Below are 27,740 nucleotides of genomic sequence, written 5' to 3' on the forward strand. Positions count from 1 at the left end.
GACAACATAATGGGGTGACCACACAGGAACAACACAATGGGGTGACATAAAGCGCGCGTGGTCTTTTAGCTTCACACGTGAGACAACTTGCTCTAGTACCATGAAGAAAGTTGAGGTTTCACCATAAAACCAATTGGCAAACCCAATTTACTTATAAGCTCATGCAAGGTCCCTCCTCCCATCAATGTGTGACTCATTCTCAACAAGTACAATGTGTTTCGCATTTTCTCCAACATTTTTTTTTATGTAGAAGCTATAGTGAGGGAAGGAGAACCGAACTTAAGATCTTGAGTGTAAAGATAAAAACTCTTAGTTACAAGTCTCTCTCGGAAAACAAGCCATATTGATTTCGATTGGTACTCCATAACTACATTACTTTATAGGAAATTTATAGACTACTTCAAGCACGAACCACTAGAATGATGACGTGGCATTACAATTACATTACTCCTTTTAGGGCTATAAATAAGATTTACCACTTTCCCTTCTTGTATAATATAGTGTTTCCAGCTATTTTTGGCTATCTAAGCTAAGCTCTTATATCATATGGTTCTTCCTTCAATCATCACTCTCATCAATTTAACTGTGTGATGGAAGCCAAAGCTGCTGGTTACACCCGAGACGGCACGGTCGATCTCTGGGGCCGCCCTGTGCTGGCCTCCGAGACTGGAAAATGGAAAGCTTGTTCTTTTCTTATTGGTAATTTATCATAACAATTTCATACTTAATTTATACAAGAATATAATAATTATTTTTTTCCTTTCCAAACCTCAAATAAATTTGTTAAGTATAATCTTTCAGGATACGAAGCATTTGAGAGGATGGCCTTCTATGGAATAGCTTCCAATTTGGTGAATTACTTGACCACCCAACTTCATGAAGACACAGTTTCTTCAGTCAGGAATGTCAATAATTGGTCTGGAGCAGTATGGATGACACCGGTTCTAGGGGCTTACATAGCTGACTCTTACTTGGGTCGTTTCTGGACTTTCACTGTCTCCTCCCTCATTTACGTCATGGTAAATTACTTTAAGAAAGTTTATTCTGCACTGTGGTTGGTTAATCCAGTAGTTGGAGTCTTAAGCAAGTTCCAAATTCGAGCCTCCTCATCCCTTTAGTAATTTGTAGATTAGAGTCGTGGCTTGTAATTAAATAAAAAAGTTTCTTTTGATCTAAAAAATTTCAAGATTTTATATTATGCTTCAATAATTTTAATTCTTGGCCATGGTTAAGGTAAGATGGTGACTGTTCCACATGCTTCAGGGTTTGTTAAGAAGACCGCACCATCTTAATTTCTTGACCATATTTTATTAAGGCCAATCGGATTCCTTCGTTTCTCTTGTGGAACTAATGCATGGCTCCTTTGATTGCTAATCTAATTTTTTGCATTGGCCCCATGTATGCATGGGCGGAGCCACTAAGGGACCAAATTGATCCATGGCCCATCCTGCCTTTTTTTTTCTTTTTCTTGTTATTCTAACTAATGTTGATGATGCATATCAGTCTGTTATCCTTAAAATTCAAGTATATTCTCAATTCAAACTTTTTTCTGATCTAGGCTAGGCCTCATTTTTCTCTCTATCCCTCGTACTGCGGTCATACTTCACTTCCCCTCTATGTTCTATCAACTTTTCATTAGCTTTAACTTATATTTAAAAAAATTCTTGCTTACTCTTTACCTCATATTCAGGTTTCTAGGGGTTTGTACTATGTTTTTTGTTCAAGTTCATAGTTTCATTCAGGATGAAACCGCTTTTTATTTGTTTTTTTTTTTTTTTAGAAAGAATAAGTAAAAAAGAAAGAAAAAAAAAAACTCTAATGAATTTAGGGTCTTTCAATGTTTATGTAAGTTACTCCAAACTTTCATACTTTGAGTTCAAAATACCTATGTTGTAAAAGCCCTGACACATGAAATCCTAATTTCACCACTGCATATAAGTTAAAGTACCATATATAGACGATAAAAATACAAATAATATATATGGGGATAATATTCTGTTTTATTAATGCTTCCAACGTTGATGGAAAATGAACTACAACTGACAGAAAAAGGACATGAAATTATTTGTATTCATCAAGGGACACACCAAACTTGGTCCCTACTGATCTACTGCTTAAAGAAAGACAAACCAACATGTCAACAGCTAATCCCAATTTAATAAAAACAATATTAATTTGTAGAGTTATTTGAATACAGGGAATGATGTTTCTGACAATGGCTGTTTCACTCAAAAGCTTCAAACCAAGCTGCATCAATGGCGTTTGCAACAAGGCCTCTACTTCACAGATTGCATTCTTCTACATTTCTCTCTACACCATAGCCATAGGTTCTGGAGGGACAAAACCCAACATATCCACCTTTGGGGCAGACCAGTTTGACGATTTTGACCCCCATGAGAAACAGCTCAAGGCCTCATTTTTCAACTGGTGGATGTTCAGCTCTTTCTTAGGTGCCCTAGTTGCAACTCTTGGCCTTGTTTATATTCAGGAAAACTTGGGTTGGGGGTTAGGGTATGCTATCCCCACAGTTGGTCTCGTGTTATCCTTGTTCATCTTTTATTTCGGAACCCCATTATATAGGCGCAAAGTTAGTAAGAACAAAAGCCCTGCAAGATATTTCATTCAAATTCCCTTTACTGCCTACAAAAACCGAAAACTTCAGCTCCCTACCGATCCATCACAGCTTCATGAGTTTGAGCCGCAACATTACACTAATAGCGGTACACGCCAGATGTACCACACCCCGATTTTCAGGCAAGTTTTTTTGTTAATACTATTATTATTATAGAAAACTTCATTCTAATCCTTGGTAAAGATGACCTTTAGACTAAAATCATGACTAAGATCAAAATATAATTTTAGTCCCTTGATACATTAATAACCTCATTTATTAATTACATTTGCATTTTTTAATTATTTCTCTTTTTCTTCCTAATTTTAATGTAGTAATTTTATGTCATTATAATTATAATTTTCATTTCATTTATCGTAATATATTTTGTTGTAAACATTTCGATAAACTAATTTTAGTTATACAATATAATTCGATATATTTTGTCTTCTTCATTTAGGTACATTAAATCCATTATAATACACTTCAGTGCATACACTTAAGTACACACATTTTGGTATAAACATTTAGGTAGATTAATTTAATATAATACATTTTGGTACATACATTTAGGTGCATATATTTTGGTACATTAATTTAATATAATACATTTCAGTGCAAATATTTCAATACATACATTTTGGTATTAACATTTAAATACATTAGTTCAATATAATACATTTCGGTACATACATTTAGGTACATTAATTGAGTCTTTCAAGTTTGAAGAATATTAAATAAAATTAATAAATTAAAAAAAAACTTTTTTTTTGTCAAAAAATAAATTAAAATTTGTATATTAATAAATTTAAATATTTAATGGGACACATTAAATAAAATGCACATTAATTATTTTGAATTAAGGATACATGGGGATTATAATCAATATGCAATCTAAATACATGTGAAAAGTAGTAGTAGCTTGGGGAAAAAGTTACCTTTTCCATCTGGAGCGGAATAGTCTAAGGACATATCAATTAGATTCAGACCCTCATATGGATTCTGGAGTCCTTTACTACTTTAAAGTTTACAGCTCTGCCTTGGTGGAATGAACAAATGTGAAGGGGGGACCTCCCATTTTATGTGCATATCTAGGAAATTTACTGTGGAAAATGCGACGGTGGGCTTTCTGTGACATTTGTAACCATTCCTTCTAATAAATTGTTTCCATGTGCACTGTTCATAACACTACGTTTGTAGTATCTTTCTTTGAATGGTCACAGTCTCTCCCAGTCAAGTTGTTTCTGATATGGATTGCATCATTCACTTGGATATACCCACCACTAATTGTCTCAAACCCAGACAAGGTGTTTATGAATACAACCTCAATACTCCTCTCATTAGCATTTAAAAAGGATATATCTAGAAAAATAATAATAATTTTCTGTTAGTCTAATATGATATGTTATCAATCGAAAGAATTCTTGTTTGGATAGGTTTTTGGACAAAGCTGCTATAAAATATGGCGGCAACACCGACGCCTCAACGAGGCCACCATGCACAGTGACTCAGGTTGAAGGAACAAAGCTTGTTGTAGGAATGGCCATAATATGGCTTGTCACGCTAATTCCTAGTACTATTTGGGCACAAATCAACACTCTTTTTGTCAAACAAGGTACCACCCTCGACCGAAGTTTAGGTGGGCACTTCCAAATCCCCGCAGCCTCCTTGGGGAGCTTTGTGACCCTCTCAATGCTTCTATCCGTGCCTCTGTACGACCGTTACTTTGTGCCACTCGTACGTGCTAGAACTAAAAACCCTAGGGGAATCACACTTCTCCAAAGGCTTGGCATTGGATTTCTGATACAAGTTATAGCCATTGCAGTTGCTTATGCTGTGGAAGTTAAGAGAATGCATGTGATTAGAGTGCACCATGTCAACGGGCCTAAAGAAATGGTACCCATGAGCATTTTTTGGTTGCTGCCCCAGTATGTGCTACTAGGGATAGCTGATGTGTTCAATGCAATTGGGTTGTTAGAGTTTTTCTATGACCAGTCACCGGAGGACATGCAGAGTCTTGGGACAACTTTTTTCACAAGTGGGATTGGGGTTGGTAACTTCTTGAATAGCTTTTTGGTAACTATGGTGGATAAAGTTACCGGGAGAAATGGGGGTAAAAGTTGGATTGCGAATAACTTGAATGACTGTCACTTGGATTATCACTACGGATTTCTTATGGTCATATCTACTCTCAATTTAGGGGCATTTTTGTGGGCATCTTGCAAATATATTTACAAAAAGGAGTATGTGGAAGTGGAGGAGGGCTGTGTACTTAATATGGTGGAGGGTCAAGCAATCCCCGCTCCTCCACTTGGACTACAAGTCTAAAGAAAGTTGAAATGTTTGGTGTATATTGACTATTGTTGTAATATGGATTATGATAAATCCACTTTTATGTATGTGAACTTTTTTTACTTTCAATCCAGTTATATCACAACTCTATTAGATGTCCTGGCCCTTTTTCTTTTTCACTTTAGCTAGAAGAGGAATCAAAACACGACAATCTCTTTAGATTGAAATTAGTACACAATGTTATCATTTACGGTACTTTAAACACAATCACATAATGTTATTGATCTCCTTAAATTAGAACACATGAATTTGTTTTTACAAAATTGTTAAAAAATTGCTTTGTTTTTTTTTTTTCTAATAGAACAGCTTTTTAGTGTACTTTTAACATAGTCATGTAATGTTATTATTCTCCTCAAATTACAAAATGTTTTTTTCTCTATAAAAATGAGGCATGTGAATATGTTGACCCTTATAATAATTTTGAAATGGTATATAATCATAATACCTATAAAAATTCTGAAATAATATGAACATACTTTTGTCAAATTACAATAAGCTAGTAGACAAACAACTCTCTTTCGTTTGGTAAATAATTCCCCGAGCCTTGATAGAAGTAAGATTCAGTGATCTCTGTGGTAACACAAAGAACAAATATCACTTCAAGAAATTACTTAAACTACTACGACTTTCCAATCAAATTAATATGATTGCAGTACTAGCTAATTTCTACGACCAGAAAGTACAATGCAGAAAAGTCAAGGATCATAAGAGTAATTAACTAATTAAGTTATGACCTTGATGAAGCGCGATTAGATTAGTGTGTGTGATCAAGAAAGAAAAATCGTTTATTCTTGCATCAAAAGTCCGATTCACATATAGTCGGTGTACATAGAGTAGTAGTTAGCAACCACTACTGAAAGCCACCAAGACCAATTCCTCCGCGTAGAGTTAGAATCCTCTGAGTACGTATTTATCCAAGATGCCATGTGTTCAATTTCAAACTTTTGCAATCCATGGTTCGTGGCACATGTCATGGGTTCTAGATTGATAAGTTAACTTTTCATTATTAAATTATCTATAATCGACATTAATTAAAGTAAAACATATTTCAATGTGGACACTAATTGACATAGTCCAGCTTGACAACGTAGTTTGTATGGCAGTATGCATAGGTAGCAGTATATATATTGCGAAAGAGACACATATTAAACACTAATGATCGACTAATTAGATTTAGATATCAGATTATAGATTGTAGATTGATGAAAGTGAAGTATACTAGACATCATCAAGTTTTCTTCACCAAATAATTGCCAATGTCATTTATTCAAATTCCGATTCACTCGAACATTATTACACGGTTGAGTACTCAATTTTACGAATGACAATGGTGCAATATGTGCAATTAGTAGTCAAATTAGTAAAATTAATTCATTCTATGATAGCAATGACTAATCAAATATCTATACATGTGTGTGTGTGTGTGTGTGTGTGTAGAACATATGTCCTCTTCTTTATATATCTAAGTTCTGATTTATTTTACTACAATCTTAATTAATTAACCTAAAGTAGAAATATAGTACCATTTGTACAAAAGGCAAGTAAAAACATACGTTTCTGTCGCGTACAAAGTATAAACACACGGAAAAGATCGAATGAAAAGGATCAATTCATGCTCAAATTTTCAGTAGTAGCTTACCTGCCAAAAGATGTTTTGGGGTCCATATATTTATAAAATTTTGACTCCGTTTGGAAGCGAGACGTTGAAGTCAATCAAAAAATTCTAGACAAAAGTAGTCTAGCCATACACTTTTGACCAGTACGATTATGATGAGTTACTGGAAGAGAGATTAAAAACGAAATGAAAGGGAAGTTGACAATCAGTGCATGCGCTTCGACACCAATAGAAGTAAGGCTTCTGTCTAGCCAGCCATGCATAGAGCAAAAGATAATCCGGAATCTTCCTTCAAAAATGAAAAGAAACAGCATGCATCTCTTGTAGGAAAATATCGAATAGTTTATTAGATTGCAAAACATTAAAATAAAAAAAATAAAACAAAACTTGAAGCAATGATATCTGAATTTTGGTTCAATTGGAGCTTTGGTCCTTAAGCTAAAAATATATGTGTATTAGTTCATGAACTTGTTATAATATTATGGAGCAATGGTCTTTTGACTAACTTCGTTAGAACTTTCATCCATTTTTGTCCCTTTAAACCCTTTATTTTGGATTGAAGTTCTAACGGAGTTAGTTAAACTGACCATTACTCAACATTATAAAAAATTTAGGGACCAATATTCACTTATTTTTAGTTTAGGAATCAAAGTTCCAATTGAGCTGAAGTTCGGAGACTATTGCTCTAGTTACCTCTAAAAATAAATATTTTTTTCTATAAATAATAAAATAATTACACTAAGATTTATCTAATATACAGAGAAAATATTTAAACTCGAACACAAAAGATAAAACACACTGCTCTAACTTCTAGCCATCTTGCTTAAACTTAAATCTACGAGTGAATTGGGGATATTATATTCGGTAAAAAGTTATTTGACAACCCATTTTGGTTTTCAATTTTTATATTACGAAAGATGAAAATTAAAATTAAAAGCTGAAATTATTACCAAACACATCCTTAACTTTAGAGGCGTGCATATAGGTAATCAATAATCATACAAACTCGCATTAATCTAAATTGAAGTGTCTAAACTTGCTGATTCGCAGATCGCTGCCGCCCCAAAAAGAAAAACCGCGTTTCTTGCTAATGGGCTTTACTATGTCATAATCACTTTCCTATAACGGTGCTTTTAAAGTTTTGTTTACTACTTTTTCAGCTTCGAATAATCAAAAGCCATGCACAAATATTTCTACGTGTTAGGTAACCTGCCGACCCAAGTCACCTTGAGAAGGCCTCTATATAAATACCACCATAGTGTCCTTGTTTTCAACACAAGCTAGCTTTACATTCTCCACTTCACTTAAAATACACTGCATTGAGCGTCAATGGCTTCCTCTTCTTTCATGGCCACTTTTACCTTGGTTTTCCTTGTGCTCATGAGCACCACCAGTGCTCAACTTTCAACAAATTTCTACTCTAGTTCTTGCCCCAGGCTCTTCTCAACCGTGAAATCCACCGTGCAATCCGCTTTACAAAAAGAGGCCCGAATGGGTGCCTCTCTTCTTCGGCTCCACTTCCACGACTGTTTTGTTAATGTATGTACATTCAAATAATGTTTAGTTTATAAAAATAGTTACGTAGTAGCTTTCAAAGTGATATACATATATATATATATATATATATTTTCTTTTTTCTTTTTTCTTTTTTTTTTTTTTTTTTTTAAACGTGACAATATGACTCATGAGCCAAAAGGTCAACAAAATTGTCTAGGTTTAAGGTACAAGCATTATATATCATGCTTTTGAACGTACAATATTCAGATCCATTGGTTATTAAATGTGTACTCTAAAATGACCTTCCCTAACTAGCTAGTTTTTTCATCGATATGCCACTTAACTGCAGGGATGTGACGGGTCGCTTCTCCTTGACGACACGTCGAGCTTTACCGGAGAGAAAAATGCAGCTCCTAATCGGAATTCTGCACGGGGATTTGACGTGGTTGACAACATAAAGTCCGCAGTGGAAAACGTGTGCCCCGGCGTGGTGTCATGTGCTGATATATTAGCCATTGCTGCCAGAGACTCAGTTGTCACTGTAAGTCAGTCTTTATTATAATTACCTACTTATTACATTCGATCAATCTTAAATTTCATGTTTCAGCTAGTTAACCAATTTAACTACGTTCTTATTTGACACAAACGAATAATGCAGCTTGGAGGGCCAAATTGGAACGTTAAGTTGGGAAGAAGAGACGCAAGGACTGCAAGCCAAGCCGCTGCTAACAACAGCATCCCCCCTCCAACCCGAAACCTAAACCAGCTCATCTCTACATTCAGTGCTGTTGGTCTTTCCACCAGAGACTTGGTTGCTTTATCCGGTATACTACTTTCCGATGAACATTCTCTCCGGTGATTCTAATTTCTGCATGTAGACATACATAACTTTTGTTATTCTGGACACCAAAAAATTGTCACTAGAGTTAATGTCTAGATATAACTATTTTGGTGTCCACAACAATCACTCGATAATCAAGTATGGTAACAACTTTGACACTCCTATTTTAGCCGTATGCTCTCAAAACTGAGTATTTTGTAATTCTTTATGCACTAATAGGAAGAATCTAAAAAGTTAAAAACACGTGTGAAAATCACTATCACTAGTCGTCAAGTATATATTCATTTCTCAACTAATTTGGTGTTTGTAAAATGAGCAGGATCCCATACAATTGGGCAAGCAAGGTGCACATCATTCAGACCTCGCATATACAACGAGACCAATCTGGACAGTTCCTTCGCTCAAACAAGGCGATCCAACTGTCCAAGAACCTCTGGCTCAGGAGATAACAATTTGGCTCCACTTGATCTTCAAACCCCTACTTCTTTCGACAACAACTACTTCAAAAACCTAATCCAGAACAAAGGTCTCCTCCACTCTGACCAGCAGCTCTTCAATGGTGGTTCCACCGATTCGATAGTGAGAACCTACAGCAACAGCTACAACACCTTCAGTTCTGACTTTGCGAGTGCCATGATCAAGATGGGAGACATCAAACCTCTCACTGGATCCAGTGGGGAGATTAGGAAGAATTGTAGGAAGACAAACTAAGCTAGCAGCCCCTACGTTTGACTAGCATTTATGGCTTTAGAATAAAATTGTTTTGGAGAGATTTTGTTGTTAGTATGTATTTGGTTTTTGTGTAGAAGGTGCAATTAATGGCCTACTCTTACCACATTAAAATCTCTCTAATAGAGATGAGATTCACATGTGTTGGTGGATTCTACCTCTATCAGAGAGGCGGTATAAATATAGTATGAAAAATGTGTTAAGTGAAGCATTACTCTTGAAGAATTTAAGAATTTCATTTGAAATTTAGAATGTGTCATTTTCATCTTTGTTAAGATCTACTAAGTTCCCTAAATAGTTATATATACACTCTATTGATAATCATAGATAAGGTTTTGCTTGCCTTCCAAGGAGTACATCATCATAGGATAAGATCTCCAAAATCTTAGTGGATACTGCTTTTAAGTTCACACAATCACGCTCTTATAATATTATTATTTACAATAAATTAATACTATTTCGTCACAAGATCTGCCAACTTTTTTATCCATATTTTCTAAATTTGTTATGTGCCTTGGATTTTCTTTATCAAATATGTAACAATTAAAATCCTGTTTTTGACAAAGAAAATCCCGTTTTGTAATCTTTCTTTCCGTAATGTTATTTTCACTAAACTCAGAATAATCAAACCCATGAACAAAGATTTCTACGTGTTAGGTACGCTGCAGACCCAAGTCACCTGGAGGCTGGAGAGGACCTGTGTGTGTATAAATCCCAACATATTTGTCAATCGTTTTCAACAATATATTGAGCATCAATGGCTTCCCCTTTGTTCATGACCATTTTGACCTTGCCTCTGATCCTTGTGACCATGGGAACCACTAGTGCTACCGGTCACCTTTCAACCAATTTTTACTCCAGCTCCTGTCCAAGGCTCCAAGGCTATTCTCCACCGTCAGATCCGCAATCCAAAAAGAGCCCCGAATAGGTGTCTTTCTTCTCCGAAAAATATAGAAAAAAAAGAGTCAAACGAAATGGGCTCTCCACTTGTGTGCGTTAATGTTAGGGCTAGGCCATCTGGTTGGATCCACAAATGGGTTGGGTTTTTCTTTTTTGCCCTTTCTCGTATTGGAATACTAGTAGCTACGCATGTTTATTCAATTCACAAGCAATTTAATTTCTAATTATACTACCCATCCATCCCACTAGAATAGGTTTTATACTAACACTGTTGTCCATCAATCATTAGTTTGTTTATAACTTATAATCATCCTAATTAATTAAGGGTTTCAGAGATTGACATTCTTGTTTAGTTGACTTTACACATACGGGTCTGCTAAAATTGCACAAACATGCATATGATCTTAACTAAATGATCTTATGTCATCTGGAAAAAAATTGTCATTAACAACATTTTGCAATTGTCCAAATGAAAGGTTTGTATGCGCCATCACGTTCATTTTATAAACATTGATGTGCAAATTTTATTTTTTTTGCAGGGTTTAGGGGTATGTTTCAACTTTGGTTAAACAATTAAAAAAATATATCGATTCACAAAGATAAACTATAGCCACCAACGTCTTGCCTTTGCTCTAGGAATCCTTCTTGATCTCTTCTCTCTCTTTCTCTCTTTGTTTCCAATTGTGGTCCTCACTTTGTCGATGAGAGTCTTTGTGGTTATGGCCTCGATTTGTTGATAAGACCTTTCATGGTTGTAACTTGTAATCATGGTCATGATATGAGGTGATGGTTTTTGTGGTTTGTGCGCTTAGCAAAGGACTATGAGGAGAATGCTCGACGTTTGTTGAAGGTGACTCATAGCAGAGTTTCTTTGTTGACAATTACAAGTTCATCACGGGGTGGTACGATTTTTTATCTCATGGTGCCTTTAGTCCTTCGACTTGCAAGGTTTAGTCATCGGGACTAGGGTTTTGGGTTTAAGACAACTAATAACAGTCCTTAAAGGCTTAGAGGCTGAAGAATAAGTTTGTAATTGTGTGGAGTTGTGGTGTTATGACATGTGTTACCTCTTGAATTGTTTTAAGAATTTAGTGTCCCATCACATTAAACAATTTTGGTTAATTTAATCCCATTGTCAACCCACATAAATGCCATGGGAATCTAAAAAAGATATAATGATATGCAAATATTCTTCAACTTCCCAAAGTCTTGTGTGCACTTTTGTTTACAACTCAGCGTCGGAGGTGCTCCAACATGTTAAAAATTAAAATACAAGCTGTACGTTAACTGTATAGTCTAATGAATTTTCCATTTGTACAAGTGGGGTTGCTTAATTTGTTATATTACTTTATTCTATCACTATAATTAAACATTTGTTCGGATAATTCCTCAATGCATGGCTACAGCTAGCTCGTATTTGCTTTAGTTTCACCCTCGAGATTTGAGAGCAAACATGTGCTACTGTGAGAGAGATGGAAACATCGGTCAAGTATTTGATTTCTGAACTTATATTTTGATCAGAAACTTGTTTACAAGGATCAGAAACATATTAGGTATAGATTATGAAGTAAATATAAATATACTGAGATGGCGGTCGATACTATACTAAATCTCCTATGGAAAAAACAAGTTTGCAGGGTCCAACAGTTTCAAATTAAGTAGGAAAATTCAGGATTATTATCTGGTCCAGTGATATGCACTGCATCGATAATAAAATTATACCGACCCTTAACACTAATATTATTTTCCTCATTTGTCTGTTTCCTTCAAGGAGAAAAGAAATTAGCACGCAAAATGTCATTCAACTGGCTCATAGTAGTTTCGCTAGCTGAAGATAAAAAAACAAGTATTACTAGATTTACTACATTATGAGATATATTTTATTTTCTAGACTTAGTAAATTATGAGATATATTTTATTTTCTAAGTATCTCTTGAATTACCACTCAATACTACGGTCTGGTGGTATTCATATTCACTTGGAAGTGAGAGGTTTTGGGTTCGCATCTTATGGATGACGAATTCAATACCAAATTAGGTTTATTATGTGGCTTAGCCGAACTCCCCCTTCCCCTAGTGTAAAAATATCGATGTACAAAAAAAAATCTCTTGAATTAAGATTCAGGTAGAAATAGGGTCTAAATTTCCTCATCTTTCTAGATTTAGGTTAATTGATTTCGTTGTTCAATTAGAATTAATGTCCTTCTTGTTTTGTATTAGCCTTCAATCTTATTTTCTTATAAAGAAAAATGAAATGTGTGAGATTAGGTGAAAATTTTGAAAAACTTTGTTTAGCAAATTATATAACCAAATGGTAAGATGGGAGTAGCTAGCAATTTGGTATTTTAGGCTATGGTAAGGATATTTGAGGTTTATTTCCTTTTTTATTAGGGTTTAACATTGCTTTCCTGTTTGTTTTAGGATTAGGTATTATAAATACATCTCAATAGAATCAAGTCTTCCCAAGAAGTTTTTTTTTTTTTTTTTTTTTTGGTTACATTGGCAACTTTGTAGTGTTCTTGTTTCTTAATTATGTGTTTATGAAATAAGATTTTAATTTTTTTTTTATCGTTTTTTTTCCCCTTTGAATTTTTATATAAAATATGTGATCATATCATGTGAAAAGTTTGAAATACTTTGTTTAAACCAAATGGTAGGATGGAGTGGTCGGATTTATCCTACAGCATACGGAAAATTAAATATATTGATCAATTATTAGTTAATGATGCTTCAAAATATTTGCAAGGTGTTAATTAAGTGAGTTTTAAGCAGGCATGCATGCATACATGCATATATTCATCACTAAATAGATACTAGGCCTTGGGAATCCTCTATTCACATGCATATTGATAGATTCGAGACTGATCAAAACAAATTATCAGAAGCCTCTCATATATAAGGGATACAAACAGACCCTATTAAACCTTTAGTGAATATGAACATCTAAACAATATATAAAATAATTGATAACTCCCCTTGGTTTCAAAAATAGATTATTATTCGAATATTGTAGCATAAGTCTAAGAGTTTTTTTATCTTTTTTTTTTTAAAGGACAACAACAAGTGACCAGACATGGTTGTCCATCCCTTCGAGGGCCGGGAAGAGTCATAAAAACATTTCAGCCTCCCGCTCACCATATTCAAGCAAACTCACCAACTTGAAGCCTCAAACCCGTAAGTCTAGGAGTTTTTAGGCTGGCTATTAATTTTGATATGATAATTCATTCATTTGAATGTTTGGAGCCACAATTTTTAGTTTTATTCAAGTAATTGGTTGAATTATTGATAAGTTGTTCATAGTGTTGGAATAACTATTGGTTAATAGAATTGTTATTAACTGAGACTTAATATTGTGAAGTTATTATTCATCTTGATGCTTATGAATCAAGTTGTGGTTTGATCAAGCAATTGGTTGAATTACTACTTTATTACTCATTATGTTGATATAATTTGAAGGTTAACCAATTGGTTGAATTACTACTTTATTACTCATTATGTTGATGTAATTTGAAGGTTAACCAAGTTTGTTGTTAAAATGAAGCTTAAAATTATTGTTGTTAAGTTTGGCTTGATAAGTGGCAAATTATTTTGAATTTGCTTTGTCAGTTTGATTACAATGTTGATTATGCAAATTAGATATCAGTAATCTTAGAATCTGTTCTGCATTATGTTTTCAGCCCTGGTTCTTTGGTTTTATACTTTAAAATGCATTGGCAGATTATTTGTGATGATAAACTCTTTTGATGAAAAGACTTGGTGATGACTTCTGTTATAATTTGAAAGTTGTGCTAGAAACATGGTTCATACTTAAGTGAGGGAATGTAAGAAACTAATATAAGCAAAAGATTATTGTGATAGCCAATTAATTCAAATTGGTACATGAAAAGTCTTATGAAAATAGGATTGCTTTGTCCTAATTTACATGGAATTGGATTTAGTATGTAAATTGGTTTCTACCACTTGTAATTTGATAAGGAGACTATTTTTGTGTTCTATGTGAATTCTAATAGAAGCGTCATATCGATTGCTTGTCTATACAAATAGTGGTCACTACTCTCTTAGAAAAAACGCTCATTATTGGACTTAGGTTTCTATTGTAATCAAACATATTGTTTTTGCAAAATAGAGAAAGCTTACTATTGAAATCGGTCAGACATCATTTTCTTTGTTATTTTTAAAGATTCTTACCACTATTAAAAAAACCCCTTGTGCGACGAAAGACGAAATTTTAGACTTTGTCGCACAAAATGTTTAAAAAAAAAATTAAAAAAAAAATTTTTAAACTTTGCACGACAAAATCCAAATATTTTGTCGCCTGAACCCGATTTATTTTCTTTTATATTTAACTTTATATTTTAAATTGTAAAATAAATTAATTTTTATTTTTTATTATTTTTTTTAAACTTTGCGAGACGAATATTAATATTTCGTCGCCTACACCCTATTTATTTAATTTTATTAATTTATATTTATATTGTTAACCTATATTATTTTTATTATTTTTTATTATTTTCTTTGCACGACAAATCAACATTTCGTTGTCTAGATCCTATTTATTTTATTTTATTTATATTTTAAATTGTAAAATAAAATAATTTTATTTTTTATTATTTTTTAAAAACTTTGCACAACGAATACTAATATTTCATCGCATAAATCCTGTTTATTTTTTATTTTTTATTTTGTTTAAATTGTCCAATAAAATTTATTAAATAAATTTTGAGACGAACCAATATTTCATCGTTCAAAATCGTTAAATTTGGGTGGGTGCTAAAAATGATATGTGGAAAATTTAATTTTTAAAACTTTGAGCGGCCAATCTTTTGTCGTGCAAAGTTTTGCACGACCTATATTTCGTTGCACAAAACCCTAAAAATTTGGGTGGGCACCAAAAATGGGGCGCGGGGATTTTTTTAAGACTTTGCTCGACCAATCTTTCGTCACGCAAAATCATATCCTTCGTCGTGCAAAGTGCTACAGTTTTTAAAACCAAAATAACTCCTCCGCAATTTTCTCAATGTATCTCTCTAGTTCTCTTACCTCTCCTATCTTTCCCTCTCCCCAAATCCAACCCCCCCCCCTTCACACTCAATCTCTCCTATCTTTCTCACTCTCTCACTATCTCTTCTCACACTTGCTCCTCTCTCCCTATTTGTCACTTACTCCTCTCTCCCTATCTCTCACTCACTCTTAATCTTTCCAAAAGGTATTTTCTCTCTAAATTTTAATTTATTTTTCATTAATATGTGTTTTTGGAGTTAATTTTGGGTTTGGGTGGGGTTTGGGGTTGGGTATAGGGTGAGGGGTGGAGTTTGGGGTATGCCAATTTTAGGGGAGGTTATGACCAATTTTTTGTATTATTTTATGTTTTTTTTTTTTGGTTATTTGACCTTTTTTTTTTTGTAGGAAATCGTCGGGACTTTGACGGTGAAAGTTGAGGACTGGAGGATTATGACGCTATCGGACCACATCCCCCACCACCACAATAGACTTGTATTAGGATTTTATTATTGTAATTTGTTAATTTATATGTATATTTTAAAATAAAATGTATATTATGGATAATTTGATCACTATTTTTCAATGTAATTTTATTTTGAATATGTCAATTTAAATTTAAGTAATTAAAAAAATAAAGCCATACAATTAAATTAAATTAATAAAGTAAAAATTCAAAAAATCTTGTGCTAGCAAATATTTCGTCGCGCAAACAATTACCATAATTAAATTAAATAATAGAAATAATAAAACAAAAAGTCAATTTAATTAAATAAAAAATAAAAACAAAAACCTTTTGTCACTCAGAATCTTGCACTACCAAATATTAAAAACTTTGCGCGACGAAGAAATATTTCGTTGCGCAAAGTACCTTCGCGTGACGAAGATTAATTTTCGTCGTGCAAACCCTATCTTCACGAGCTTTGCGCAACGAGATCTTACTTTGTGCTACAAATCTTATTAGGTCGCGCAAAGTGTTTTTTTTGTAGTAGTGTATAGTTGCACCGTAAAGTAGGGCACATATGATCTTTTGGGAAAAACTGAAGAGGATATGACAGTTTTTTTCAACAATTTTCAATAGAGAGAATCAAAGGGAGTTGTATGAAAACAAAAGAAGGTGCCACTATTGTAAGCAACCATGACATAAGACCAAATTCCATCACATCTAATTGTTTCTAGAATCTTGATCGACGGAGGCCAAATTCAGTATACGTACGTGTGTGTGTGTGTGTGTGTGTGTGTGTTGATTAATGAGAAAATTTTGTCACTATTAATTTTCTCCATTTGGTTATCTTGCTTGTGTGATTCATCAGGTTCCTCTTTGCCTACTTCCCACTTGGGTTGAAATCCCACACGCCAAGGAAACAAAACTGCTTTGAGAAACTAATATAGCTGGCAAGACCATTGACCATTCAACAATTGTAAATACATACATCTACTTCACAAAATGCTGTAACTTCACTAAATAGCAATATATATGTATGCATTATCTGATTATACTGATAATTTAAGTTTACTAAACTGGCCTTTCACCTAGCACCAAACAACAGATCCAAATATAAACCACCACCACCACCACCCAAACAATAATAAAGACCACCTTGTGTTCAAGCTTGATGCATTAATTTAGCATTGTTGCAGAAAAGTATATAATGTAATATGAATTTTTAGAATGTAGAAATCCTCATCTATTCCTCAAATTATTTCAGATATTATTCCAGATATTATTCCAGACACTGTAATACGAATTTTTAGAATGTAGAAATCTATGAAATTTCGCTAATTAATTAGAAATGTTCTAACACCAATAAAACTGCATGAACTAATTAATCTAACGGAAAAGTTCATGACACATTTTCAATTCTTTTAATTTTGATAAAGATTCAAAATAATCTTGAGGGTTTGAAGTAGCGTCATATGGTTTGACAAAAAAAAAAAAAAATTAGCGTCATATGGGATTTCAAAAATCAATTGTAATTATCATTTGATGGAGCAATGAGGTTTCAAATATAACCTTCAATTCTATCATCATGCAACTTGAGCAGGATATCCCATTATTTCTTGACCTCACTAATTAAGAACCACCGGATAAAGAGAAATCATAATTTTATTGTTATAATATATATATATATATATATATATATATATATATATATATTAATCTATCCTACAAAGGATTGGTGGTTTGAACGCAGATGCAATAAGTTAAAAAATTTAGCCCTAATCAAGACAATTCATCACTTCAAGAAATCATTATTAAGTTTTTTTATAATAAAAAATATATACATAGTTGAAGTTAATAACATAAGAACCGTCTATTATTTTACTATCAAGCTATGTTGCCATTTCTGTCATTCTTCCGACGTGGGATTCACTCTCAACAAGCCTTAAAATCTTACTCAGCAAATAGAAGCCATGATTTATCCAGAATATGTCTGATGAAATATTTATGATCTGCTTCCCAATTGCTCTGCAAACTCTATTACGTTGTAACAAATTTGTGATCAGTAGAATAGTACACAAGTTATCCAACAATAAGGAGGAACAGTGAAGCTTACTGTTTCCAGTATTCCAGTACCCATTACAATATAAGGGCAGTAAATATTAAATAACGGCAAATATTGGTAGAAACTACGTACGTACGTATACTAAGTTGTGCAGAAGTTTATAATTTACCCCTAAAATGCTAAGGATCTCAATTCACAAGCCTTTGATTGTCGGAGCTAGAAATTTCTTCTAGTGGGAGCAATCTGAAAATCAACTAAGAAAACCTTATTATAGTATGGCTTATACCTAATATGATAATAGGGATGATTTCAAATGATGATGCATCATAATTCCAATGTTACTAAAATTTCAATGCAGTAGTAGAAAGTGACAAAGTGATAAGAAAAATCTTAATACATGATTACGCGGGAGAGGTTTTTCAGTTTGAATGACAGAACAAGAGCACTTTTGCTCATATAATATTTAATATAGAGTATATGTAGTATGAAAGTATGTTGGATATTAGATACATATATTTTCTTCAAAGATAACACGTGTGTATTGTATAATTGTAGTCTACAACTTAACAAACGAATCACTTGAGTAGGGTCATATGCCCCCAGCTAGCCTTCATTGGCTCCGTCCATGTCCTCCCCACTCTTCAATATTAATTTCTTCAAATCAACAATAATTCAGGATCCTTGATTGGCATGGATTAACATGTGCAAGTGTCTATATAGTCCATAGACATGTACTAGATCCCGCACGCGAAATAACACCATGATTAAACCCAAATCCCAACCAAACCTAACGTCAGAGAACCTTCAGCCTCAAGTTTGTCTTGGTTCAATTACTAATTTGATTGCCAGTATATTCGTTTTGTTGGGTTTTCTGACATTGCTTCCGTGCATTTAGAGGAGAGATTCGTAGCTATCCAGTGTATATGCTTATTACTAATTATACGATTATAAAGATAGACAGAATGAGATATACAACATGTTATCAGGCATATTCTACATATCTTATAGTAGGGTTTCATTAAAATCTTGATATTACTCAATTTGTAAATAACATATATGAGGATCAAATAATTCAAAAACATGTTACATGGCAGAGAGGTAATACTGCATGTTCAACATATAATATCATGAATAATGTGCGACAATTGAACAAATTAACAGGTTTGGTTTTGGTGGCTAGAGCACGAGATTTAATTTGGACATGCCTTAGTTTCGTTGAATAACTAGGAAGAAGAACAAGTGGTGGAAATTAAATTTAGCATGAGGAAAGGAACACAACAACCAACAATATCTGGCGACAAAATAAGGACCTAAAATGGATTAAGACAGTACCTAAGAAACTAAAAACCTCCCAAGAAACCGTATATCAATTATAAAACATTTCTCTGTATCTTCATTTTATTCCACTTGAAGAATCATCATAATAAGAAAATTAAATGGGATCGATGTCTTAATTTCAGTCTAAAAATTAAAATTTAACCAAAGAAGGAAACATTTTCACTTGGAAGGGAGCTATAGTCCGCGGCACTGGTTTGTTGATTAGTGTACATAGAAGAAGAGGAAGAAGTAGGAGGTAAAGGAGGTCGTGGTGACGGTGGCGGCAGTGGTTGTGGGGTCTGCGGCAAGGAAGCAACGGAAACAGCCCCGGAAGTAGAGAATAAAGCCATATGATGATGAGAATTAGAAGGAAGGAGATCTGCTTCCCTATATTTGTATTTAAGTATCTCGCCCCTTACTGCGTTTAGCTCAGCTTGTAAAGATTGAACTTGTTGTTGCAAAGCTGAAATTACACCCATGCATCCATACACCGGATCTCTTAGCCTTACATTTGCTTCATAAACAAGACTATTTGCTGCATCTGCTCTTTGAGTCTCCGGCACCTCCTGATTAAATGTTTAATTGCACCACACACAAGAAAAAATAAATCACTAATTATTAATGCAATTAAAAATCAAGATAATAAAATCCCAGTGGCTGCTACCGGATAGAAATTAATCTACAGTGAGGGTAATGAAAGGATTAGGCTATCCTTCATCCCTCCAAACACCAACACCGGTCAATATTTATTATCTAAAATCAAATGTTAACAAAATATGGACAAGATGCAGATTGATACCGGAATCAAACGCTTTCTCCGAAATTGAATGTACATAATCAATGCATAATGATGACGCAAAGAATTAGGGTTTATAGTTTACTTACCATGAGCATCTTCGAGACGTTGCTGGCACCAAAGACCTTATGGACCGAGGCAAACTTCTGGGGTTCGTGGGGAGAGAAGTAAGGAGAGAATGGGCATTCCTGTGCACACCTTCGTCTGAGGAGTTTACAGGCAGCACAAGGAGTGATGGTGTTTAGGGTTCCAGGAGGGCCCAACATGTGTCTTCTTCCCATTTGATAATGGGAAGCATCAGTTTCTCTTTTAAACTTCTTGCCTACCTCGTCAAATCTCTCCCTAGAAGCAGAAAATAAATGCATAAACAAAATTGTGATGACACATATAATACAACTATAGATAGGAAGGTGATTTCCGCACAGCACTCCTATTTATTTCCGTTCCTCAGTTCTCTTTTAATTCTTTTCTTTTCAGAAGTCAGAAACAAATAGGGGATAAAAATGTGCGTGAAAATCAGTTCTGATATAGAAAACGTTGCAATTACATGAAAATTAATTATTACCTTTCTCTGGACATCCAGGCATGCTCTCCCAGGGTAAGGATAGGGAGGTGGAGTTGCTAAAGAAGAAAGAAAAGGATAGAAGGAAAGAAGGAAGTATAAAATAGGGGGCTACAAATTAATAATGAGTGAACTTCAAAGGCAAGGTACACTATAAAAAAAAAGTGGTCCACTGTTAATATAGTTTATAAAACAATAGGAGACAAAAGTGGCTGGAGTGTTAGATTACAAAGTACTGACTGAAATTATAAGAGAAGCAGAAAGCTAAGAAACTTTTGTTTGTTGGTGATGGTAAAGATTTCTTTGATTGATGTACGAGGATTTTGAAAATTATAGTTCTCCAGAAATCAACAGAGCACTCTCGGTCTCTGAGACAAAGGCATCAACACTCTCGGTCTCTTCCCCCCCTTTCTCTCTCTCTCTCTCTCTCTCTCTCTCTCTTGCTCACGTGTGGTTCCTTAATGTGTTTTGACTTTTTGATCAGCCATTTGATTTCATGCCTGCATGTGGTTCTTTCTTCATCTCAGAAAGACCTAACTTATTTTGACCAAAAAAAAAAATGGCAAGACCTAACTAGTTTTTCTCTTTGTTTTTTATTTGAAAGTTGAACACGAATTATCTTAGTATACAAATGTTTTTTTAATTAATAAGTTAAGACAAACTAGTAATGAAAATGCAAAAGTAGCTCAGTGCTCAGAATTAGAGAGTACATCTGCTATTTGTTGATATTGAATGCGAATCTATGGTATATATGGTACATTGTATAGTTGAACACACTCACATAATTTGTTGTTCTTCCCCACAAAGAATTTATAAGAATCAAAGCTAATTCAAACAATAAATAAATCAATTCTACTTGAACAAGCAAACCTAATTAAATAGATGTTATAAGTACATACAAGATCTCTTCTTTCTATTCGTAATCTCAACAAAGGATAAGAAAACTTAATTTCCTCCTAAAGGCTATTATTAGAAATAAATTAGAGATCTCTCACTTCTCTTTTTCATTATTTTCCAATATGGATAACAACAATGTTAATGTATCAGAAACTATAGATTACCAATATTTTTCTCTTTCACATCATAAACTTGACAAAATAAAATATAACTTATATCAAGTGGTATTATTTTGATTACATCAAAAGTCTTTTGTAATAAAATCTCACCTGAATTGAGTAATTTTGAGTAAAATATAATCTCTCACCTGTCTATTTCATCATTTTCTAAATATGTATAACAACAATGTTAATGATCTGGAACTATAGATTAGTACGCTCAGTACCAAACATTTTCTTCTCTTTCACATTTTATAACCGAGGAGATATATCTCCTTATTAAGTTGTAATTGGCATGTTAGTTCCTTGTCAAAATCAAGAACCTACCTTTGATGAAAAAGCCTGTATCTGGGATCTTGCTCCGAAAAGGACATTTTATATCGGTCACCGCATGAAAACCACAATTTGTACTTGAAGATGGCTAATACCAATAAACCCATTTACTCAGAACTTGAATCTGTCAAAAATTGATTGTCCCTTTCTTTACAACTAGCCATATGTATGGATCATCAGCAAATTAATTTAAACACTCCCTTGTTTCCCCTTCTGATATAGCGAGCAACTACATGTAGGTTAATTAAAGTCAATTATACATATATTTGTCTAATTTAGTAAGTCATATTTACAAGCAAAAGAAGCACACACATAACAATAAATTTTGGGACAAATCAAAAGAATAGGCATTAGAAGTCATATGCAAAGGAAAATGCGACAAATGAGGTTGATTGATGGGACGAAGAACTAATTCACGAAAGTTGCTTGTAAATATTTTTTCCTTCCCCTTTTCAGTCATCTCTTAAACTCCTACTTCAAGGAATTCACTACTCTTCTATAAACTTACTCAACACATCAGTGATGTTTACAGAAAAAGACTAGGCACCCTTCAAGATAGGTTATATATAAAGACAGATATATGGATAATGGATCTATATGTGCTAATTTTCTGGACAGCTGACCTACATTTTCATACAAGGAAAGCATTGTGATTAATCTATCATGGTTGTCTATTTGAACTCTCCAAATGCTGCGTTGTCCATATTTTAACTAGTGCTGTCAACAGCTTCAATGATTGTGTACGTTGTTCAATGACTCATCTGGCTAGCCGCTGGCCATCAGATTTTCTTTCTTTCTTTCATTTGATTAATAATTAGCTTACGAAGAAACCCAATGGCTTAATTTCGAGTTGTGTGCCATTATAACATGGCACACTCATGCTTGACTAGAAAAATTGTGTTGAAGAATGTGAAAAAAAATCTCACATCAGAAACTTGACAAAATAAAAATATAACTCGCATCAAGCACAGTACTATTTCAAATTACATTAAAGTCTTTGTGATACAATCTAACATCAATCGGGTTGGTATATGGTTAAGTTGAAAACAATATCGGTACATGACCCATTAGTAGTGGACCATTAAATTCCCTTTGTTAAATCTTGCAAAAAATTTCAAATAGTTTCTCGATTGACTCTCATTCTTATATCTATGAAAGCTGCATGTAACTACAGCAGTAGTGCAATCTAATTAATTAAAATCATTGAATTAAATAACAAATGATAAGATTAGACACATACTTAAGCCAAGTCTCCAATGACCTAATTACTAAGACTAGGGATGGAGGAAAGACTAGGGATGGAGGAATACTATTAATATATATTTGGTCAGTTGTAGATGGGGCAAATTCTTAGTTGTGAATTTGAGGAGTGTTATGTCAAAGGTGGGTGGTGAAAGGGAGGGAAAGGAAGAGAAATAATAGATTTTGAAGAGAAAGGAATTAGTAAGGAATTGGAGGGGATTAATATTTTAATTTATTATGATTTGTGAAATTCATATATGTGCATTGCTTAGACTGTAAGAAAATGACACCCTCTTACAATCTTGTTTGACCCGTATTTTAAGGCTCGCAAGTCGCCCCGATGTTCTCTCATCCCCAACCTACTTTCTCACACTTTCACTCTCGTATCTTTCTGCACCAAAACCCATAACTTAATTATCCGTAATTTTACAAGTGGTCCTTTATCATAGTGTTGAAAATGAGTTGTGCCCTTATATTTCAGTATGGGTTTGAACCCCGTCAGCTCTCTAATTTAACATTTAACCACTAATGCTATCGTCTTATCAAAAAATAAAAAATCATCCGCCATTTTACTTATGCCAATAGGTTTGAAGGTCCTCCAAATAAAGAGTAACTTTAGTTTTTTTCTTTTTTTTTGCCTTCGTTGTCATACACATGGGTAATTTGTTTTTTACTTGGAACAACTTCTCACGTGATATTACTATTTCACTTAATGTAATATAACATGTGTTGTCCAACCATATCATAACAAGTATAGTGATAACACCACATAACGGTGTTCTGAGTCCACACAAAAAATTTCTCTATATGCGGTTCTATTTGATTTGATATGAAGCCTGGCTAAGCTACCACACATTTTCGTTTTTGCTTTCAACTCTTTATACCGAACAAACATTCGTTTCAAATTTTTAAATAATTAAGTCAACATATGTATATGGTAGCCAACTAACCATATCAAGAAATCTATAAGTAAGCTGTGTGCATGAACTTTGGTTGTAAAACGTTGCTATCTAGTTAAATTGTCAATCTATGATAGCATGAGATCTCTTCCACTGGTCACTAATAAAAAACCTGAGACTTCTCCATCCAGGTCCTCTACATCCTTAATATATTTCTCTTTTTATTATTCTAAAAAGAAGAAATTAGATATAAGTCTAATTAATGCCCCCTTATTAGGTAGTATAGTATTATCTCTACTAATTAATAAAACACTCATTGTCAACCAAAATCCTATGAAATTACCATTTTAACCCTCTAATTAAAACAAAACATGAATAAGAAATATAGGGCAGAAATGTAATTTCACATAACCAAATTTTACTTTTTTTTTTTTTTTCAAAGCCTCATCTACATTTAAGCCTAACATATCTCTAATTAAAATAAAAACAAAAACTTCACACTCCCACATTCTCTATCACTCTCTTCCTCTCTCCTTCTATTTCAAAAAAAAATATATATATATATTCTCACACACTTTGTGTGTGCCCATATGCTAGTTATTAATTTAAAAAAATTATTCTGTGGACATGGCTGGACTGTTAATGGGTAGACTTTGCCCTACTTTTGGCAAATTTAAAGGAATTATTATCTTAAGCCCAACCTAAACTTAGGAGGCCCAAATTGGACGAACCTTTCCCTCAGACGATATGAATAATGAGCGGATGAGCAATTGTGTCGACTTGGCGTGCACATGACAAGGATAGACACCAGCGCTCGCAAACATCATTGATTTGGCATCCTCCACAATAGGACCAACGTCGGACAAGTTGATGGAGGCCTCCTTCAAAGCATAAATAATCTGGAGCGAGTTACTCTCAACAATCATGTAAACCCCTTTCAGCCTCCAAAACTAAACCTTCTCGAGCCGCGATAGCCTCCACGAACAAAGGAGAAAAAAAACATTTTCCACAGAAGCAGCAGCAGCCACAAACTCTCCGTTCCCATCTCTAATAATAGCTCCGATACCTCCAACCTTGATGTTTTCAACCCAGGCACCACCTACGTTTATCTTAAGTCTTCCGCGCGGAGGTTTGACCCATTTGACAATGAAAAGGCGGTGTTAACAGGGATACACGTCTTCCCTTTCCATAATTAGTTGTTTCTTGAATTTCACACTGCCCACCAGATCATCAAGCAAATGTCAAAATTGGAGATACTTAGGTTGTTGGCCAGGAACGAGCCCCGTTCATTGATACACATTTGCTGATTTCCTTTAGGAGGGTGACCAAGTGGAGAAGCCATCCAAACACAAGAAGTAGGCAATCTCTCATCAAGTGAATGGCAGATTCCAAGTGGTGTTTAGTTTAAGATATTGGTTGAAATGACGAAAATACAATTTCAATTGCTAAGATGATAAATTTTTCATAATTTTGTCCATGTGTCGTCAATATGATTGATAATGTCATGAATATATATCCATGATTTGATTTTGATCATTTAGCTATTGAGATACTTATTTCAACTAATTTCCCGGCTTTTACAACCATGCCTATATATCCAATAATCATAAGTTTCTTTGCGAAAACAAAATTGTATCACTCTCAATTAGAAGTGGTAACATGTTTTTTTTCGTGTGTCGTGTTAACCAATAACCACAAATCACATTTTAACAAGTTATTAAACTCGAACTTTTAAGCTTACCAACAACAATTGATTAACTCGATTAAATTTAATTATTCATTTAACGGGTGACCCTTTAATGAAAAACTTTATTTGAGATACATTTTAAATCAATGATTTTGACTTATACTCTTGAGAACAAAATAAGTGGTTAGCATTAGCAAAATCATAAGATATATACCACACATGTTATAATACTTAAAGTCACGCATAATAAGCTCCGTTAAAAAGGTCAGGTAACAACACAAATCTTGAAGAAGGAAAAAAAAAAGGTTAAAATTCAAATAAGTGGTCTAAAGAGCAATAAATCCTAAAATTTGACATCCCCTCACGTGTGGCGAATTTTCAAGCTTAACACGTGAACAACACAAATCGGGTGACGTAGAGCACATGTAGCCATTGGACTTCACACGAGGGACAACCTGCTTTGATACCATGACAAAAGTTAAGGTTCCACCATAAAACCAATTGACAATATGGAGAGTAGCCCAACCTTTTATTAGCTAATGCAAAGTCGCTCTTCTCATCAATATGTGATTCATTTTCAACAAGAACCAACAATTGTACCTACTCTAATAGCAGTTCCACCTTGGGCAATAGCCCGATGGACTGGCTCTCAAACAAGGCTAGAAAGCTCGAGCAACTTGGTCCAGTATGTGCTGGCGATTGAGCCCGAATAGGCCCAAGGGAGAGAAGCTTGGCACGAGTTGCCAGCCCGAGAGCCTAAAGGCCATATGACGCAAGGGATGACGTCAGGGGTGACGTCAGCCACAATATAAAATTAATAAAAATATAAAATATTAATAAAAAGATATAAAAAATAATTAAAAAAAAGAGTAAAAAAATAATTAAAAAATTAAAAATTAAAAAAAAAATTTAATTTTTCTATAAATATGTTATCATTATCTTCTAACTTACACCATAATTTTATATTTTCTCAAATACTTTGGGTTGAAATTTCTTATTTAATGACACGTGGTACAATGAAACCGATTAAAAATCATATCCGAAATTACAAATAAAATTATTTTGTATTATTTTATAAAATAAAAATACTAATATTTTATTACCTATTGCCAGGGCTATTCAGTGTAGGAGTAGAGATGCAAAAAGCAATTATTGTTCATTAAGGTAGTTACTGTTCATTGAAGGCTATTCAATAGTGACTTACCCTATGGGGCCTTTGTAACGGTGGAGTTACTCTAAAATAATAGAAGGGCGCTGATAAAAGTGAAAGTAGTTGAAGAGTTCTTTAAGCCTTAATTGTATTACTTAGTTGTATTCACTTTCATGAACATGTACAGAAGCCTATTAGACTAGGAGATTGAAACAACTTACTAAAATAGAGATGATTTACACGATAAATAATTATTTATCTTCTGTCATTAGATTATCTCATGTTCTTAGATTAATATAAATCAAAATACATGAGATAATGATACAAGATAAGTAGACAAATATTAAGACGATGGCAGAATTAGATAAATACACAAATTATGGTCGAGAACAGTAGGTTCTTGTCAGTAATGTGATATGTGATATCTTTAATCTATATTGTTTACAGTATTAATTGCAGTCCAATAATTTAAGCACCCAAAATAAACATTACTGCAAATTAAGCTACGTTGTGTAATATTTCTTTATAAATTATCACATAAAATAATGGGATTTATAACTTCAACATTCATCCTCATCTCACATCCACAATGAAAGAGTTTAACTTTACAAGAAAAGGAAATGGCAGTAAAAAGTAAATATTCAATAAAA

The 27,740-nt window shown here is 33.7% G+C and overlaps 3 protein-coding genes across 3 annotated transcripts; 2 read left to right on the forward strand and 1 right to left on the reverse strand.

Moving 5' to 3' along the window:
* The first annotated feature begins 514 nt into the window (after nt 1–514).
* LOC125480239 (protein NRT1/ PTR FAMILY 5.1-like) lies at nt 515–5,045 on the forward strand. The gene is made up of 4 exons (XM_048590835.1): nt 515–699; nt 802–1,019; nt 2,198–2,754; nt 4,048–5,045. Exons 1-4 carry the CDS (start codon nt 591–593, stop codon nt 4,937–4,939), a joined length of 1,776 nt encoding a protein of 591 aa, XP_048446792.1. The 5' UTR covers nt 515–590; the 3' UTR covers nt 4,940–5,045.
* A 2,795-nt stretch (nt 5,046–7,840) lies between these two features.
* LOC125480127 (peroxidase P7-like) lies at nt 7,841–9,890 on the forward strand. The gene is made up of 4 exons (XM_048590449.1): nt 7,841–8,117; nt 8,425–8,616; nt 8,734–8,899; nt 9,236–9,890. The coding sequence occupies exons 1-4, from the start codon at nt 7,908–7,910 to the stop codon at nt 9,625–9,627; spliced, it is 960 nt and encodes a 319-aa protein (XP_048446406.1). The 5' UTR covers nt 7,841–7,907; the 3' UTR covers nt 9,628–9,890.
* Nucleotides 9,891–19,244: 9,354 nt separating this feature from the next.
* Nucleotides 19,245–21,196, reverse strand: LOC125480131 (LOB domain-containing protein 15-like). Its single transcript, XM_048590474.1, has 3 exons — nt 20,728–21,196; nt 20,252–20,504; nt 19,245–19,932 (listed from the first exon to the last, which is right to left on the reverse strand). The coding sequence occupies exons 1-3, from the start codon at nt 20,739–20,741 to the stop codon at nt 19,525–19,527; spliced, it is 675 nt and encodes a 224-aa protein (XP_048446431.1). The 5' UTR covers nt 20,742–21,196; the 3' UTR covers nt 19,245–19,524.
* Nucleotides 21,197–27,740: the final 6,544 nt, after the last annotated feature.

Source organism: the organism of the source record quoted next, unplaced genomic scaffold, assembly GCF_019419815.1.
Source record: "Pyrus x bretschneideri cultivar Hongxiangsu unplaced genomic scaffold, Pyrus_bretschneideri_v1 Contig32, whole genome shotgun sequence".
Classification (NCBI taxonomy): domain Eukaryota; kingdom Viridiplantae; phylum Streptophyta; class Magnoliopsida; order Rosales; family Rosaceae; genus Pyrus; species Pyrus x bretschneideri.

Coding starts and splice junctions, on each gene's coding strand:
- LOC125480239 (XM_048590835.1), top strand. CDS start 591: ATGGAAGCCAAAGCTGCTGGTTACACCCGAGACGGCACGGTCGATCTC. Junction 700..801: donor AGCTTGTTCTTTTCTTATTG/GTAATTTATCAT, acceptor ATAATCTTTCAG/GATACGAAGCATTTGAGAGG. Junction 1,020..2,197: donor CCTCCCTCATTTACGTCATG/GTAAATTACTTT, acceptor ATTTGAATACAG/GGAATGATGTTTCTGACAAT.
- LOC125480127 (XM_048590449.1), top strand. CDS start 7,908: ATGGCTTCCTCTTCTTTCATGGCCACTTTTACCTTGGTTTTCCTTGTG. Junction 8,617..8,733: donor CCAGAGACTCAGTTGTCACT/GTAAGTCAGTCT, acceptor CGAATAATGCAG/CTTGGAGGGCCAAATTGGAA. Junction 8,900..9,235: donor AGACTTGGTTGCTTTATCCG/GTATACTACTTT, acceptor TAAAATGAGCAG/GATCCCATACAATTGGGCAA.
- LOC125480131 (XM_048590474.1), bottom strand. Junction 19,933..20,251: donor ACGTCTCGAAGATGCTCATG/GTAAGTAAACTA, acceptor ACATTTAATCAG/GAGGTGCCGGAGACTCAAAG.